The 18,949-nt window shown below is 40.7% G+C and overlaps 1 protein-coding gene across 1 annotated transcript in view; it reads right to left on the bottom strand.

The window, feature by feature from the left end:
• The window catches only part of cbl (Cbl proto-oncogene, E3 ubiquitin protein ligase), a 205,467-nt gene that overhangs the window by 43,299 nt on the left and 143,219 nt on the right, over positions 1-18,949 (bottom strand). The window contains exons 6-8 of the mRNA XM_061973246.2: positions 14,499-14,636; positions 8,748-8,835; positions 5,260-5,391 (exon numbers count right to left, since the gene is read on the bottom strand). Coding sequence (XP_061829230.1) covers positions 5,260-5,391; positions 8,748-8,835; positions 14,499-14,636 — 358 coding nt within the window. The remainder of the gene's footprint in view (positions 1-5,259; positions 5,392-8,747; positions 8,836-14,498; positions 14,637-18,949) is intronic.

Genomic DNA, 18,949 nt, shown 5'->3' with positions numbered 1-18,949 from the left:
ATCAGTCACAGTGACTTTTCAAAACAAAAATATTACAGCAAAAATCATATGGGTTGATTGACATGTTTATTCTGTAAGCTAACTTCAATAGTTTGAAATTATTTTGACAGTTAATGCCAGTTATCCTGTCAACCTTTCACAAGACTTCAATTTGTTCATTGAAAGTATAAACACTTTTTACAGTAAACAAATGGTAAAACAGTACTAAACAATTCCATAAAAAAAAAAAATTGGTGTCATTATTAACTTTCTGTCCAAGCTTGTATAATCTACTGCCTTGTTCAATTGTAAAAAATATTCTGTGCCTAAAATTCACATTTCTATCACAATTATCATACTGTAAACATGGTAAGCTAACTTCATTAAAATTAATAGTCCTGTCAATAGCATGGAATTACAATTCAAATGTAGTTTTTTTGTAAGCCTTTCAAAAGAATTCAAAATATGAAAAATTAATGAAAATTAATTTAAGCCATCAGACACTTGAAAAGTGGCACATCACATCTCTAATGTAATCATTTGAACTTTTCAACAGAAATAGCACTGCAAAAATATTAAGGACATACTTCTGTATTTTGGTAGTTATGCTGACATCGGCGATACTTTTTGAGGATTCTGTTCCAAGACACTGAATAATGTTTGATGTTTTGGTTCTACCACATCCATATTTGTTGGCGATTTTCGAGTCGGGAAACATTTTCCGAAATAACTGTCCCATGTGATCAGCCAGTGCGATTGGAAGTCCATGCTCAATTATTGCCTCCGTAAATAAAACTTCGGCATTCATCACATCCAAAGAATCTGTTTGGGCGACGAAAAACGTTGAAAGTTTTCCACTTGTATCGCTAGCAACGGCATTAGACTTGTGTTTTTTTGTCCCAACGTGGTCTTTTACATCGCTAATTCCTCCGTGTCCGATCGAAAAATCTTGTCTGCACGAGGTGCAATTCGCGTAGTTTTCACCCTTTTTGGAACGGATAATTATTCCCGGATAGGCTTTTGAATATTCTTCACGGAATGACTGCAGTTTTCTTTTCGGTTTAAGACTCGTTTGCGATTTTTCTCCGGCTGATTCCATGATCGTTCGCGCGTTTGGAAACAATGGCAACTGGTGCCTCGTGCTTGGCAGCGGTGCTATAAATAGCCTCGCGCATGGCATTCGGAATGGCTCGATAGGAAGTTACGGGAAGCAGTGTCGATTGTCATTGTTGTTACGCGATTTCGTGAATAAAACTTAAAAAAAAATATTTTTTTTTAAATTAATGAAAAACCGTAATTTTTTATCACTGCAACCGTAACCCGGAATAGGTTGATGAAAACCGTACTAATTACGGGAAAACCGGAGTAGTTGGCAGGTATGCAGTACATCACTGACTTGTTGTGCCCCTACTCTTCGGGGCGCAGCCTACGGTCTTCAGGCCAGGGTCTTCTAAAGACCCCAAAAACTTGTTTTAAAACCCGTGGAGACCTGGCATTCCACGGAACTCTGGAACACTTTGCACCAGTCCCTTCGTGATCTTGACTGTGTTGAAACTTTTAAGAAACATTTGAAAACTTCTCTTTTTAGTAAAGCTTTTAGTTAATGCACCTTTTAACTATCATTTTTAATCCACGTTGTATCATTTTTATGATGTTGCCCCTGTTTTAATAGAATTGTTGTTTTACTTTACCTATGTTTTGTACAGCGCTTTGTGATTTTATCTGTGAAAAGCGCTTTATAAATAAAATGTACTTACTTACAACCAGGACTAAACTAATCTGGTTTAAATGAATCCACACTAATCCAGTTGCTGTCTGAGATGTCACTTAATTTCAGGTCAACTAGTTCCAGACTACAAAGTCTCAACACTAAGGTAAACAACAACGACTTTGCACATTGTGCAAAAAGTAAGGGGCGTTGAAAACCTGGGTAGGAGTCTTTTAATATACATTTTAACGGCGTGTATGTGTGTGAAACTGGATTTTGACTCCTAATCTAGAATGGAGAAAGGAAAATTAATTGTTGAGGAACATCAATGTGGAGAGGCGGGGCCGGCGGTCCGACACCGGGGCCCGCTCCAAGATGGCGGCGAGGGGGCGTGGCCCGCGGACCCGCGTCCAAATGGACTACAGGTGCGTGGGTCGGGCAGCTGGGCACAATCAGATAATCTGTCTGTCTATAAAAGGGTAACAGCCAAGAGAGACGGGAGGAGAGGTGGAGAGCAAGAGGCAAGACGCGGAGCACAGTACACCGCGAGAGCGAGACGGAGAAAAGGCAGCTGCTGAAAAGCACGCCAAAGGCGACGTGCTGCTGAAAAGCAGACGGCGGACGGGAGGAAACCATCCTTCTGCTACCACGCGAACGACGGCGACGTGCTGCTGAAAAGCAGACGGCGGACGGGAGGAAACCATCCTCTGCTACCACGCAAACGACGGCGACGTGCTGCTGAAAAGTAGACGGCGAACGACGGCGACGTGCTGCTGAAAAGCAGACGGCGACGTGCTGCTGAAAAGCAGACGGCGGACGGGAGGAAACCATCCTCTGCTACCACGCGAACAACGGTGACGTGCTGCTGAAAAGTAGACGGCGAACAACGGCGACATGCTGCTGAAAAGCAGACGGCGGACGGGAGGAAACCATCCTCTGCTACCACGCGAACGACGGCGACGTGCTGCTGAAAAGCAGACGGCGGACGGGAGGAAACCATCCTCTGCTACCACGCGAACGACGGCGACGTGCTGCTGAAAAGTAGACGGCGAACGACGGCGACGTGCTGCTGAAAAGCAGACGGCGGACGGGAGGAAACCATCCTTCTGCTACCACGCGAACGACGGCGACGTGCTGCTGAAAAGTAGACGGCGAACGACGGCGACGTGCTGCTGAAAAGCAGACGGCGGACGGGAGGAAACCATCCTTCTGCTACCACGCGAACGACGGCGACGTGCTGCTGAAAAGTAGACGGCGAACGACGGCGACGTGCTGCTGAAAAGCAGACGGCGACGTGCTGCTGAAAAGCAGACGGCGGACGGGAGGAAACCATCCTCTGCTACCACGTGAACGACGGCGACGTGCTGCTGAAAAGTAGACCGCGAACGACGGCGACGTGCTGCTGAAAAGTAGACGGCGAACGACGGCGACGTGCTGCTGAAAAGTAGACGGCGAACGACGGCGACGTGCTGCTGAAAAGCAGACGGCGGACGGGAGGAAACCATCCTCTGCTACCACGCGAACGACGGCGACGTGCTGCTGAAAAGTAGACGGCGAACGACGGCGACGTGCTGCTGAAAAGCAGACGGCGGACGGGAGGAAACCATCCTTCTGCTACCACGCGAACGACGGCGACGTGCTGCTGAAAAGTAGACGGCAGACAACAGCGACGTGCTGCTGAAAAGCAGACGGCGGACGGGAGGAAACCATCCTCTGCTACCACGCGAACGACGGCGACGTGCTGCTGAAAAGTAGACGGCGAACGACGGCGATGTGCTGCTGAAAAGCAGACGGCGGACAGGAGGAAACCATCCTTCTGCTACCACGCGAACGACGGCGACGTGCTGCTGAAAAGTAGACGGCGAACAACGGCGACATGCTGCTGAAAAGCAGATGGCGGACGGGAGGAAACCATTCGTGTGCTCACGTAAGAAAAGGCAGCTGCTGAAAATCACGCCAAACATTTTGACCAGTTTCAAAAATTATAGAAAACAATGGGAGCCGCAAAAATGTTTGAAATTTTAAATGAAATAACACTGCATACAAAGTTTTTTTTTTGCTTTGTGCTATGTATGAACCAAGGGTCTCAGACACGCTGCCCACACCTTTTTATGGAATTGTTAAGCTTTAAATGAATAGCGCTTGTCAGCGTCATGCGTGCCGTGATGGTACAGCATATAGCGCCCACTACAACCAGCGTGCCTGATCAGTCACACGTTGTATGGGGCTTCCGCTTGCTCACGTAGGTGACAGCAAGGCATACTTGGTGAACAACCACACAGGTCACACTGATGGTGGCGGTATAAAAAAAACTTTAACACTCTTACTAATAATGTGCTGCACTGTGAACCCACATCAAACAAGAATGACAAACACATTTCGGGAGAACATTTGCACCGTAACACAACATAAACACAACAGGACAAATACCCAGAATCCCATGCAGCCCTAACTCTTCCGGGATACATTATACACCCCTGCTACCAAACCCCTCCCACCTCAACCATGTGTGAGGGAGCAGGCTTGGGGTGGGGGCGGGGTTTGGTGGTAGCAGGGGTGTATAATGTAGCCCGGAAGAGTCAGGGCTGCATGGGATTCTGGGTGTTTGTTCTGTTGTGTTTATGTTGTGTTAAGGTGCAGATGTTCTCACGAAATGTGTTTGTCATTCTTGTTTGGTTCAAAGTGTGGCGCATTATTAGTAAGAGTGTTAAAGTTGTTTTATATGGTCACCGTCAGTGTAACCTGTGTGGCTGTTGACCAAGTATGCCTTGCTGTCACGTACGTGTGCAAGCAGAAGATGTATATTGTATAACAAGTGTTGGGCTGGCACGCTGTTAATACAGATTGTAGAGAGCGGCAAATGTTGTATCATCATGGCACGCCCTTATTATAGCCGTAAGGGTGAAAATCGGTGAATATTAATCCCGGGAGTTTTCTGCGAGAGGCACTGAAATCCGGAAGTCTCACGGGAAAATTGGGGGGTTCAGCAAGTAAGCTGCTGAGCCGCATCAGACCCGGAGCCGCGGGTTGCCGACCCCTGGTCTAGAACTAAGGCTTAATCCCTGCAGGGGAAACTGGGCAGCCCAGCCTTTGGCAAGCGGACGTCAAGGTAATCGATAGTGCCAGCCAGAAGCCAGAGCTTAAAAACTTTCTTCGTGTTTGGGACCACTTTACCTTCTTGTGAAATACTTTAAACGGACAAAGTATAAAGTGAATGAAACGAAACCAGCGAGCCAGCATTTTACAACAGAGTTCGGAATGAAAGCTACAAGCTGAAACTATTATTGCCGCATTTTACAATGTTTTCAAAATATATTAATTGAGGCTGTCTGCACTTTCCTAAAAATAATTTTTTTCCCCCTATGTATTGGATATTTATTGGAGAATTACCTGCTTACAGTTTTGTAGTTTTTAATTTACTTTTCATATCACAAATCATTAAAACGGTTCATACAAAAGCTAAGCCGTTCAACATTTTGCAAATTCTGTGAACCAAACCATGACCTGATAACAAAAGTGCGTCTGGAATTGTGACTACGGCATACCGGTACACCCCTATTGCCTCCTCCTACCTGCCATGCCGTGAGGCAGTAAGTGCACATGAGATGACCGCAAGGCTCAATCTTCACATCCTTGTCATTCTCTGCACAGATCTTGCATAACTGGAAGGTGGAGCCCATCTCACAGTAGAGCTCATACTGCTCCTGAGGGGGTAGAGAAGAGGCAGCCATCAGTTACCCGTACTCTCTACCAATTGCCAGGCAAGCCTAAAGTAGTTACCGTACCCGTTTCGTAGGACTGGTGGGGTTTTGCTGACAAATGTTGCTCTGACTTGACTTTTAGACCATGCAATAACAAGCTATTTGTAGTAGCCCCAAAGTTGTCCCGCATATGAGGATGCAAATTCATAAAAAACATTTAAGTGGTAGAGTCAGCCAATGTCACTGTCTTTATTTTATTTTTATTTTTTTTGTCTCGCATTTTACCTGTGCCTTACAAACTACACTGCAAAAACTGAAATCTAAGTAAGATGAAATATGTCAAATAAGGGTGACATTTGCTTATTTTCTGTCTGATAAGATCATTCTTCTCACTAAGCAGATTTTATGTTAGAGTGTTTTACTTGTTTCAAGTGTTTTGGTCCTAAATGATCTCAGTAAGATATTACAGATGTGATGACCTATATTGAGTAAAACATGCTTGAAACTAGAATATCAAGTGTTGCAAAGCTGTGTCATCAACACTCACCTTTTTTAAAGTAATCATTTCTTATTTCAAGCATGAAATAACAAAAATCATGACTTTGACACAATTGTGTCTCATAATTAAAACAGATGACAGCCAAATGGACTTTGCAGTTTTATTTTCAATGAAACAATAGAAAATAGGTACTCATATAGTAGTACAGTTGGCACAGTACAGTAAACTGACAGTTAATATTTAAACATTTAACATTTCAAACAATTTTGAACAGAAATAGTTCATGCACATTCAGGTACATTCTTCAAAATTACAATTTTGGCCGGGGGCTGGGCTGTATATATTGACTGAAAGAGCACGCACTTGGCGCGATGATGTCATGTTATCCATGGAAAAATGCATTTTTAGACAATATGATTTGCCTGAGCGGCTAATAGACCCGAGAGTAACAAGCGCTTGCCTTGTTGCCTTTCCATTAAGAACAATAAATTAGTTTTTAGTATAAGTTTGCTGGTTTCAAGAAATGTAATGGCGAGCGCATATCATTATGTCAAGATAATGGCACTAGCATTTACTTCATTTAAGAATATTTTTCTACATATTGAGCAAAAAGGTCTCATATCTTTTGTTTCTACCAAGAAAAGTGCACTTGTTATTAGTGAGAATATACTTATTTTAAGCGATTTTGGGGTTCATTGAAGTTAGCTAATTTTACTTGTTTTGGAAAGTCTTCCATCCATCCATCCATCCATCTTCTTCCGCTTATCCGAGGTCGGGTTGCGGGGGCAGCAGCCTAAGCAGGGAAGCCCAGACTTCCCTCTCCCCAGCCACTTCGTCCAGCTCTTCCTGTGGGACCCTGAGGCGTTCCCAGGCCAGCCGGGAGACATAGTCTTCCCAACGTGTCCTGGGTCTTCCCCGTGGCCTCCTACCGGTGGGACGTGCCCTAAACACCTCCCTAGGGAGGCGTTCGGGTGGCATCCTGACCAGATGCCCGAACCACCTCATCAGGCTCCTCTCGATGTGGAGGAGCAGCGGCTTTACTTTGAGCTCCCCCCGGATGACAGAGCTTCTCACCCTATCTCTAAGGGAGAGACCCGCCACCCGGCGGAGGAAACTCATTTCGGCCGCTTGTACCCGTGATCTTGTCCTTTCGGTCATAACCCAAAGCTCATGACCATAGGTGAGGATGGGAACGTAGATCGACCGGTAAATTGAGAGCTTTGCCTTCCGGCTCAGCTCCTTCTTCACCACAACGGATCGATACAGCGTCCGCATTACTGAAGACGCCGCACCGATCCGCCTGTCGATCTCACGATCCACTCTTCCCTCACTCGTGAACAAGACTCCGAGGTACTTGAACTCCTCCACTTGGGGCAAGATCTCCTCCCCAACCCGGAGATGGCACTCCACCCTTTTCCGGGCGAGAACCTTGGACTCTGACTTGGAGGTGCTGATTCTCATCCCAGTCGCTTCACACTCGGCTGCGAACCGATCCAGCGAGAGCTGAAGATCCTGGCCAGATGAAGCCATCAGGACCACATCATCTGCAAAAAGCAGAGACCTAATCCTGCAGCCACCAAACCAGATCCCCTCAACGCCTTGACTGCGCCTAGAAATTCTGTCCATAAAAGTTATGAACAGAATCGGTGACAAAGGGCAGCCTTGGCGGAGTCCAACCCTCACTGGAAACGTGTCCGACTTACTGCCGACAATGCGGACCAAGCTCTGACACTGATCATACAGGGAGCGGACTGCCACAATCAGACAGTCCAATACCCCATACTCTCTGAGCACTCCCCACAGGACTTCCCGAGGGAGACGGTCGAATGCCTTCTCCAAGTCCACAAAGCACATGTAGACTGGTTGGGCAAACTCCCATGCACCCTCAAGGACCCTGCCGAGAGTATAGAGCTGGTCCACAGTTCAACGACCAGGACGAAAACCACACTGTTCCTCCTGAATCCGAGGTTCGACTATCCGGCGTAGCCTCCTCTCCAGTACACCTGAATAGACCTTACCAGGAAGGCTGAGGAGTGTGATCCCACGATAGTTAGAACACACCCTCCGGTTCCCCTTCTTAAAGAGAGGAACCACCACCCCGGTCTGCCAATCCAGAGGTACCGCCCCTGATGTCCACACGATGCTGCAGTCTTGTCAACCAAGACAGCCCCACAGCATCCAGAGCCTTAAGGAACTCCGGGCGGATCTCATCTACCCCCGGGGCCTTGCCACCGAGGAGCTTTTTAACTACCTCAGCAACCTCAGCCCCAGAAATAGAAGAGCCCACCACAGACTCCCCAGGCACTGCTTCCTCATAGGAAGACGTGTTGGTGGGATTGAGGAGGTCTTCGAAGTATTCTCTCCACCGATCCACAACATCCGCAGTCGAGGTCAGCAGAACACCATCCTCGCCATACACGGTGTTGATAGTGCACTGCTTCCCCTTCCTGAGGCGGCGGATGGTGGTCCAGAATTGCTTCGAAGCCGTCCGGAAGTCGTTTTCCATGGCTTCCCCGAACTCCTCCCACTTGGAAAGTCTTGACAAGCCAAGTTTTCTTGTTCTATTGGCAGATAATTTTGCTTAGTTCAAATAAAATACCCCTCATTTTTGTATTTTTTTCCCCTTGTTTTTGAACACTGACTTTTTGCAGTGTAGCCACCTGTAATTCCGTCAAGATCTCATGTTTGATGACAATAAAATGTTATTTCATATTGTGTTCTAAATGTTCATCTCATTCATTTCAATATCTTCCTGACAGGACACTTTGTCTTTTTTTTTTTTTTTTTTTTTTCAAACATATCGACTGTGCGTGCGGCCAAAAACCAGCCACACCACATCACACACGTCCGCTGCTCCCACCTGAGTGACTTTGATGTGGTCTTGAGGGGAAGGTTCGCAAAGTCCTGTCAGGTCTGGATTTTGAGGTCGGCCATCAGGGAATAAATAGCTGAAGATAAATAGGCACAAAGTTGATACATTACAAGTACACATCATAGGAACAATTTTGCTGCATGTGGTATCTAAATACTAATCTAATTAAACAAATAGATTTGGGGCATAAATCTCATGGTTGTAGACAACAATCAATCCCAAGACAACAATCAATCCCACTGGTGCATTTTTTTCATTCCAATTAACCTGAAAACTGTTTCTAGCTGTATTTGTGGAGGCTTGACATTTGACAAAAGGTCCTTTTCATAATGTAAATCTTTAAAGGGGAACATTATCACAATTTCAGAATTGATAAAACCATTAAAAATCAGTTCCCAGTGGCTTATTATATATATTTTTTTCAAAATTTTACCCATCACGCAATATCCCTAAAAAAAGCTTCAAAGTGCCTGATTTTAACCACCCGTCCATTTTCCTGTGACGTCACATAGTGATGCCAACACAAACAAACATGGCGCATAGAACAGCAAGCTATAGCGACATTAGCTCGGATTCAGACTCGGATTTCAGCGGCTTAAGCGATTCAACAGATTACGCATGTATTGAAACGGATGGTTGTAGTGTGGAGGCAGGTAGCGAAAACCAAATTGAAGAAGAAACTGAAGCTATTGAGCCATATCGGTTTGAACCGTATGCAAGCGAAAACGACACGACAGCCAGCGACACGGGAGAAAGCGAGGACGAATTCGGCGATCGCCTTCTAACCAACGATTGGTATGTGTTTGTTTGGCATTAAAGGAAACTAACAACTATGAACTAGGTTTACAGCATATGAAATACATTTGGCAACAACATGCACTTTGAGAGTGCAGACAGCCCAATTTTCATCAATTAATATATGTGTAAGTTACCCATGTCTTGGGCACTAACACACCCCCATACCATCACACATGCTGCCTTTTCCACTTTGCGCCTGTAACAATCCGGATGGTTCTTTTCTTCTTTGGTCCAGAGAACACGACGTCCACAGTTTCCAAAAACAATTTGAAATGTGGACTCGTCAGACCACAGAACACTTTTCCACTTTGTATCAGTCCATCTTAGATGAGCTCAGGCCCAGCGAAGCCGACGGCGTTTCTGGGTGTTGTTGATAAACGGTTTTCGCCTTGCATAGGAGAGTTTTAACTTGCACTTACAGATGTAGCGACCAACTGTAGTTACTGACAGTGGGTTTCTCAAGTGTTCCTGAGCCCATGTGGTGATATCCTTTACACACTGATGTCGCTTGTTGATGCAGTACAGTCTGAGGGATCGAAGGTCACGGGCTTAGCCGCTTACGTGCAGTGATTTCTCCAGATTCTCTGAACCCTTTGATGATATTACGGACTGTAGATGGTGAAATCCCTAAATTCCTTGCAATAGCTGGTTGAGAAAGGTTATTCTTAAACTGTTCAACAATTTACTCACGCATTTGTTGACAAAGTGGTGACCCTCGCCCCATCCTTGTTTGTGAATGACTGAGAATTTCATGGAATCTACTTTTATACCCAATCTTGGCACCCACCTGTTCCCAATTATACTGCACACCTGTGGGATGTTCCAAATACCGTATTTTCCGCACTATAAACCGCCCCGGGTTATTAGCCGCACCTTCAATGAACGGCATATTTCAAAACTTTGTTCACCTATAAGCCGCCCCGGGTTATAAGCCGCGCCTACGCTGCGCTAAAGGGAATGTCAAAAAAACAGTCAGATAGGTCAGTCAAACTGTAATAATATATTACAAACCAGCGTTCTAACAACTCTGTTCACCCCCAAAATGTAATGTGCAAATGTGCAATCACAAAAATAGTAACACTCAAATTAGTGCAGAGCAATAGCAACATCAATAACTCAACGTTGCTCGAACGTTAATGTCACACAAAACACAAAATAAACATTTAAAGCTCACTTTCTGAAATTATTCCTCATCCATAAATCCCTCGAATTCTTCTTCAGTGTCTGAATTAAAAAGTTGGGCGAATACGGCATCCAAAATGGCCGGCTCCGTCTCGTCGAAGTCATCAGAGTCAATGTTGCTGTTGTTGTCCAGCAGTTCCATGAATCCTGCCTTCCGGAAAGCTCGGACCACAGTTGAGACCGATATATCCGCCCAGGCATTTACGATCCACTGGCAGATGTTGGCGTATGTCGTCCGGCGCTGTCTCCCTGTCTTAGTGGCGCAGGTCATCTTGTTGCTTCCTCTACCTACGCACCATTTATGTTCAATTCTCTCGCTGCTGCTCTATTTCCATGTTCTACTGCGTGACTTATTGCCTTGAGTTTGAATTCTGCGTTGTACGCGTGTCTCTTAATAGAAGCCATTTTGTGGTCTTTACAGATGTAAACACACAAATGAAATGAAACGTAATATCCGCGCGCTTCTTCTTCTTCTACGGGGGCGGGTGGTTGCTTACCGTAGAAGAAGAAGCGCTTCCTCTTCTACGGGGAAAAAAGATGGCGGCTGTTTACCGTAGTTGCGAGACCTAAACTTTATGAAAATGAATCTTAATATTAATCCATATATAAAGCGCACCGGGTTATAAGCCGCACTGTCAGCTTTTGAGAAAATTTGTGGTTTTTAGGTGCGGCTAATAGTGCGGAAAATACGGTAAGTGTTTGATGAGCATTCCTCAACTTTATCAGTATTTATTGCCACCTTTCCCAACTTCTTTGTCACGTGTTGCTGCCATCAAATTCTAAAGTTAATGATTATTTGCAAAAAAAAAAATGTTTATGAGTTTGAACATCAAATATGTTGTCTTTGTAGCATATTCAACTGAATATGGGTTGAAAATTATTTGCAAATCATTGTATTCCGTTTATATGTACATCTAACACAATTTCCCAACTCATATGGAAACGGGGTTTGTAATAAGAAAACTACATTTATGGTGTTTAGTGGTGCAAGGACAAATTGTGAAGCAAAATTAAAATTAAATCAAGTGGAAATTGATAAGAGTATATGAAACTAAATTTTTGGGAATAATAATTGATCATAAATTATGTTGGAAACCACATACTGAATAAATAAAGGGAAAATACTCAAATCCATTGCTATTCTTTATAAAGTAAAACACATGCTGAATAAGAAGTGTCTGAATATATTATTTAATTTTTCCATATTTAACATATTGTGTTGAATTTTGGGGAAATGTTTATAAAACAAACATAGACCCAATAATTAAACTTTAAAAAAGGCTCATTAGAATAATACACAAAGCGTGCTACTATGAACATACCAATCCATTATTTATAAGTTCTAATGTGTTCAGATATTGTGTTTTTAAAAGCAATGGAAATGATGTTTGGAGTAAAGAACAACAGACTTCCAGCTTGTAGTCTTAAGTTATTTACATGAAGAGGAGAAAACTATCATTTACGGGGGATATTGATTTTTGAAATAGGTAAAGTAAGAAGGAATATAAAATATTTCAGTTTTAGGAGTTAAATGGTGGAAGAAGCTCAGTGATGTAGTTCTTTGTTAAGCTTTAAGAAAGCCTTGAAAGGTGAAATAATTGAAAATGATAAAATATAGTAACAATTATTTCATCCCATTGATTTTTTGAACGTTGATGTTCCAGGTAATCTAATTTTCAGTGAAGGTATAGGATAGGCAAATATAATCTTTGGTTTCAGCCTATTTCTTTTTTGGTCATTCTTTTTCTTTTCTTGTGTAAATGTGTATGATTGTTAAATATGTATCATCTCTACTGTTAAACTGCTCACACAAAATGGTTGATTATATGACCCAAATAGACTTATTTCATTCATTCATTCCAGTGTTTCCCACACATTCATTTATTTGTGGCGGCCCGCCACGAAAGAATTACGTCCGCCACAAATGGATTTTTCGGCTTTTGACTCGCTCGACCGCTCATAAAAGCGATGGGACTCTGTCTGTGAATGTACCTTGTAGTTACAACTCCGGTGCAGTAGGTGGCGGTAGCCTACTATGCATTGTAACTCCGCCAATAGCACTTAATTCACCTGGTGGGCCAGAAGAAGAAGACGACGTAGAAGACGAAGACGGACGGGATCAAAATACGACGGTAATATAGGTTATAGGTAGATAGGTTATAGCTGCATCGCTCGCGGCTCGTCATATATTTAACGTTAATCCGCGATTTCACCGAGCGTTTCACTGACGGTGAGCAGCCTGACGCTGCTTCATTAACACCGCCGCTGTTTGACTCGGGGGCCGGGACAGACGCACGTAGTAACAGTCACCTGCTACCATACCGACGAGCTAACGTGTCCAGGTTATAACCCTGTTGTCAATAAACACACGTGGAGACGGTGCTTCAGATACTGCATTAATACTCAAGCTAAAATGTCCACTGTCCACTGCAGCATGTGAATGCAATGAAAAGAATAAAATCTGAGCCAAGCAGCTGTTAAAATGTTGTCCAGGTTAATGTTTTGGCCATTAAAGGCCCTTCATTTCAAGATTTCAACTGTGATCGGGCTTCAAACAGGTGGCTGACCTGTTCAGATGGGTGTAACTGCTACTGGTCAAATAATGTGAAATAGCATTTAATTTTACATGTATGCAATGCCATTTAAATGTAATTATAGATAATAATAATAATAATAAATACTGTGTAGTGTTGTAAATAGTCAACGGGAAGGATTTTAGTAAGATATAAGCCATGAGCACTACACAGCCAGAAAAAAACCTAGGCAGGAAAAGTTAAAATATTGGGGCAAGTAGATTTGAGAAGTCGGGCAAGTAGAAAAATTAGGGCGGAGGCAACAGGTGAGACTCAGCAAACACTGAAAAATAAAGCAGGGTCAGATCAGAAATGCACTTTTCTCATGAAAAGGGTCCTAATTTATATTCTTATGTGCCTTATAGAGAGGACCACGACAAAAAAATAGAGCGACTAGCTCCAGTGCGACCTGTTCAGCAGCAGCAGGAGGAGGAGGAGGAGGTTGACTATACTGTGGCAGGACACCTCTGCCTCTGTTTCACTTTATGTTGCTGGTAAATAATATGGTTGTAGTAGTAGGCTAAAGTTAAATTATTTAGTATGCACTAATTAAAGGGGCAGAGCTTTAAGAGACATTTTAGCTTTTATATTTTATAAGATATAATTTTTGTAAGAACCACAATTAATAAATATATTTCAGTGAATAACTAATTGTTCAAATCTGTATATAAATATGCACATAAAGTGTTGTAATTATATTCCAACTCCGCGTTCTTCTTGGTCATCGCCACCCCCCGACCACACCACCACAAATAGATGCCTGCCCTGTGGGAAACACTGCATTCATTCATTTGGCCGATATACAAAATATGGTGGAAATAGGTTTTGTGTATTTTCACACATTCTGCAAACTGGCTGTTTTGTTACATGGTAAATGGTAAATGGGTTATACTTGTATAGTGCTTTTCTACCTTTTTTAAGGAACTCAAAGCGCTTTGACACTATTTCCACATTCACCCATTCACACACACACATTCACACTAATGGCGGGTGCTGCCATGCAAGGCCCTAACCACGATCAGGAGCAAGGGTGAAGTGTCTCGCTCAAGGACACAACGGACGTGACTAGGATGGTAGAAGGTGGGGATTGAACCAGGAACCCTCAGATTGCTCTCCCAACTTCGCCACGCCGTCCCATGATGTGTTGTTGTAAAAGTGTGTCAAGGTGGAATGTTTCTGTACTCACAATCCTTCCCTGAAGCCATCAATGAGGGCCTGGAAGAGAGGTTTATTGTGAGGAATGGTCTGGAGAATGTTTCCATCCGCCGTCACGTAGCCGATGGCCCACTGGCCCAGACGGGTGCAGCTCAGTCTAAAGATGTAACTGAGGAGACACGGATGAGGAACATAAAACATGACATACTAAAGCAGCGGGAGAAGATGGCACTGTTTTAATGAGGAAGATATTTGGGGCGCAAACAGACGCTGCAATGATGCTCTCGGACGGTCTGATGACGTCTTTACAAATATGAACTGTGAGGAGTTTTACAGTACTTGCTAGAATTGCACTAGAATCTGTTGTGTCACTCGACACCAGAGGTGGGTAGAGTGGCCAGAAATTGTACTCAAGTAAGAGTACTGTTACTTTAGAGATTTATAACTCAAGTAAAAGTAAGGAGTAGTCACCCAAATATTTACTTGAGTAAAAGTAAAAAGTATGTTGTGAAAAAACTACTCAAGTACTGAGTAACTGATGAGTAACATACACACTCATATCATATATATATATATATATATATATATATATATATATATACATATACATATACACACACACATATATATATATATATATATACACACACATATATATATATATATATATATACACACACACACATTTATATATATATATATATATATATACAGTATATAATTTATATTTATTTATAGTCTATTATACAGCATTATTCACATGTGAATACTATAAATACAGTCTATTATACAGCATTATTCACATGTGAATAATATAATTACAGTCTATTATTACAGCATTATTCACATGTGAATACTATAAATACAGTCTATTATACAGCATTCTTCATATGTGAATACTATGAATACAGTCTATTATAAAGCATTATTCACATGTGAATAATATAAATACAGTCTATTATACAGCATTATTCACATGTGAATAATATAAATACAGTCTATTATACAGCATTATTCACATGTGAATAATATAAATACAGTCTATTATACAGCATTATTCACATGTGAATACTATAAATACAGTCTATTATACAGCATTATTCACATGTGAATAATATAATTACAGTCTATTATTACAGCATTATTCACATGTGAATACTATAAATACAGTCTATTATACAGCATTCTTCATATGTGAATACTATGAATACAGTCTATTATAAAGCATTATTCACATGTGAATAATATAAATACAGTCTATTATACAGCATTATTCACATGTGAATAATATAAATACAGTCTATTATACAGCATTATTCACATGTGAATAATATAAATACAGTCTATTATACAGCATTATTCACATGTGAATAATATAAATACAGTCTATCATACAGCATTATTCACATGTGAATAATATAAATACAGTCTATTATACAGCATTATTCACATGTGAATACTATAAATACAGTCTATTATACAGCATTATTCACATGTGAATACTATAAATACAGTCTATTATACAGCATTATTCACATGTGAATAATATAATTACAGTCTATTATTACAGCATTATTCACATGTGAATACTATAAATCAGTATATAATTTATATTTATTTATTTTGCCGTTTTTGTTTACATGTTAAAGGTGTTTTAATGAATATACATGCATGTTTAACACATATAGATTCCTTTCTTTCATGAAGACAAGAATATAAGTTGGTGTATTACCTGATTCTGATGACTTGCATTGATTGGAATCAGACAGTAGTGCTGATAGCGTCCACGTTTTCAAATGAAGGAGAAAAAAAGTTCCTCCTTTCTGTCTAATACCACATGAAAGTGGTTGGTTTTTGGCATCTTATTTGTCCAGCTTCCGTATTCGTTTTTATACACTTTACAAGAATTACATTGGCGGCAAACTCCGTAGCTTGCTGGCTTGTTTGCGCTGGCTTTCGGAGACTCTTGTTTTGAAAGCGCAGGCGCGATGGAGCGGCACTTTTATTGTGAAGACAGGAACTGTGCAGTCAGTCTTTAGGCTTTTGACGGGATGTACGGTTGAAATAAAAAAGGGTCTTTTTTTCCTTCACACTTTTGATTGATTGATTGAAACTTTTATTAGTAGATTGCACAGTACAGTACATATTCCGTACAATTGACCACTAAATGGTAACACCCCAATAAGTTTTTCAACTTGTTTAAGTCAGGTCATGTGACCGCCTGGCTCTGTTTGATTGGTCCAACGTCACCAGTGACTGCATCTGATTGGTGGAACGGAGTGAAACGTCACCAGTAAGGCAGGCACTTTGAAGGTCTGTCTGACAGACCAAAACAAACAAAGCGTGCATTAACAGATCGATAAAAATTAGTAGCGAGTAGCGAGCTGAATGTAGATAAAAGTAGCGGAGTAAAAGTAGCGTTTCTTCTCTATAAATATACTCAAGTAAAAGTAAAAGTATGTTGCATTAAAACTACTCTTAGAAGTACAATTTATCCCAAAAGTTACTCAAGTAGATGTAACGGAGTAAATGTAGCGCGTTACTACCCACCTCTGCTCGACACTAACCAACACAACGCTGAATGTTGCGCTATGCAAGCCAAGTCAAAGCAGTGACATCGTTTTGTGGCGCACACAATCGGGACCATTGATGCTAGGTACCAGTGCTACACTGCACTGGAGCCTTCATTCACACACACACAAAGACTCACACACAAGTGGGCTTAACCAATCTACAACCAATGCCTTGCTTGTCATTGCATCTATGCAAAGCACTATTTTGCATAAAGTAATTCAATTTGGCCACACACAAAATACCTGCAATAATTATATTTCATTTCATTTCTGTTCTGTTTAATCTTTTCTGTTTATTTGAAAAATGGTGACAAAAGGAAGTGGACAAACGATTTAGTGTCAACATATTAAACATACGTTGAGAATGAATTGGCAGTAAAAGGCATGGAGATCTGCTTCTTCCTACTCCTTTTCAGACACGTTAAATTGTATACGGTATGAACATGTCATGTTACTTGACGTAACTTGTTGAGCGTTTCCGAAACAATTAAACCATACCATTTAGAATAGAATAGAATAGAATAGAAATTACTTTATTGATCCCTGGGGGAAATCCAGCATCACAGTTGGCTCACAATAGACAATAAACATTTAGGTATTTTTTACATGTGAATAATATAAATACATTCTATTATACAGCATTATTCACATGTGAATACTATAAATACAGTCTATAATACAGCCTTATTCACATGTGAATACTATAAAGTCTATTATACAGCATTATTCACATGTGAATAATATAATTACAGTCTATTATACAGCATTATTCAAATGTGAATACTATAAATACAGTCTATTATACAGCAGTATTCACATGTGAATACTATAAATGCAGTCTATTATACAGCATTATTCACCTGTGAATAATAAAATTACAGTCTATTATACAGCATTATTCACATGTGAATACTATAAATACAGTCTATAATACAGCCTTATTCACATGTGAATACTATAAATACAGTCTATAATACAGCCTTATTCACATGTGAATACTATAAAGTCTATTATACAGCATTATTCACATGTGAATACTATAAATACAGTATTATTCACATGTGAACACTATAAATACAGTCTATTATACAGCATTATTCACATGCGAATACTATAAATACAGTCTATTATACAGCATTATTCACATGTGAATACTATAAATACAGTCTATAATACAGCCTTATTCACATATGAATAATATAAAGTCTATTATACAGCATTATTCACATGTGAATAATATAAATACAGTCTATTATACAGCATTATTCACGTGTGACTAATATAAATAAAGTATATTATACAGCATTAGTCACATGTGAATAATATAAATAGTCTATTATACAGCATTATTCACATGTGAATAACAAATACAGTCTATTATACAGTATTATTCACATGTGAATAATATAAATACAGTCTATTATACAGCATTATTCACATGTGACTAATACAAATAAAGTATATTATACAGCATTAGTCACATGTGAATAATATAAATAGTCTATTATACAGCATTATTCACATGTGAATAACAAACAGTCTATTATACAGCATTATTCACATGTGAATAATATAAATACAGTCTATTATACAGCATTAATTCACATGTGACTAATATAAATAGTCTTTTATACAGCATTATTCACATGTGAATAATATAAATACATTCTATTTTACAGCATTAATTCACATGTGAATAATATAAATAGTCTTTTATACAGCATTATACACATGTGAATGATATAAAGTATATTATACAGCATTATTCACATGTGAATAACAAATACAGTCTATTATACAGCATTATTCACATGTGAATAATATAAATACAGTCTATTATACAGCATTATTCACATGTGAATACTATAAATACAGTCTATAATACAGCCTTATTCACATGTGAATACTA

Source organism: Nerophis lumbriciformis, linkage group LG17 (assembly GCF_033978685.3).
Source record: "Nerophis lumbriciformis linkage group LG17, RoL_Nlum_v2.1, whole genome shotgun sequence".
Taxonomy (NCBI): domain Eukaryota; kingdom Metazoa; phylum Chordata; class Actinopteri; order Syngnathiformes; family Syngnathidae; genus Nerophis; species Nerophis lumbriciformis.
The sequence above is the reverse complement of the archived record's forward strand: the minus strand, read 5'-3'. Positions and strand labels throughout refer to the sequence as shown.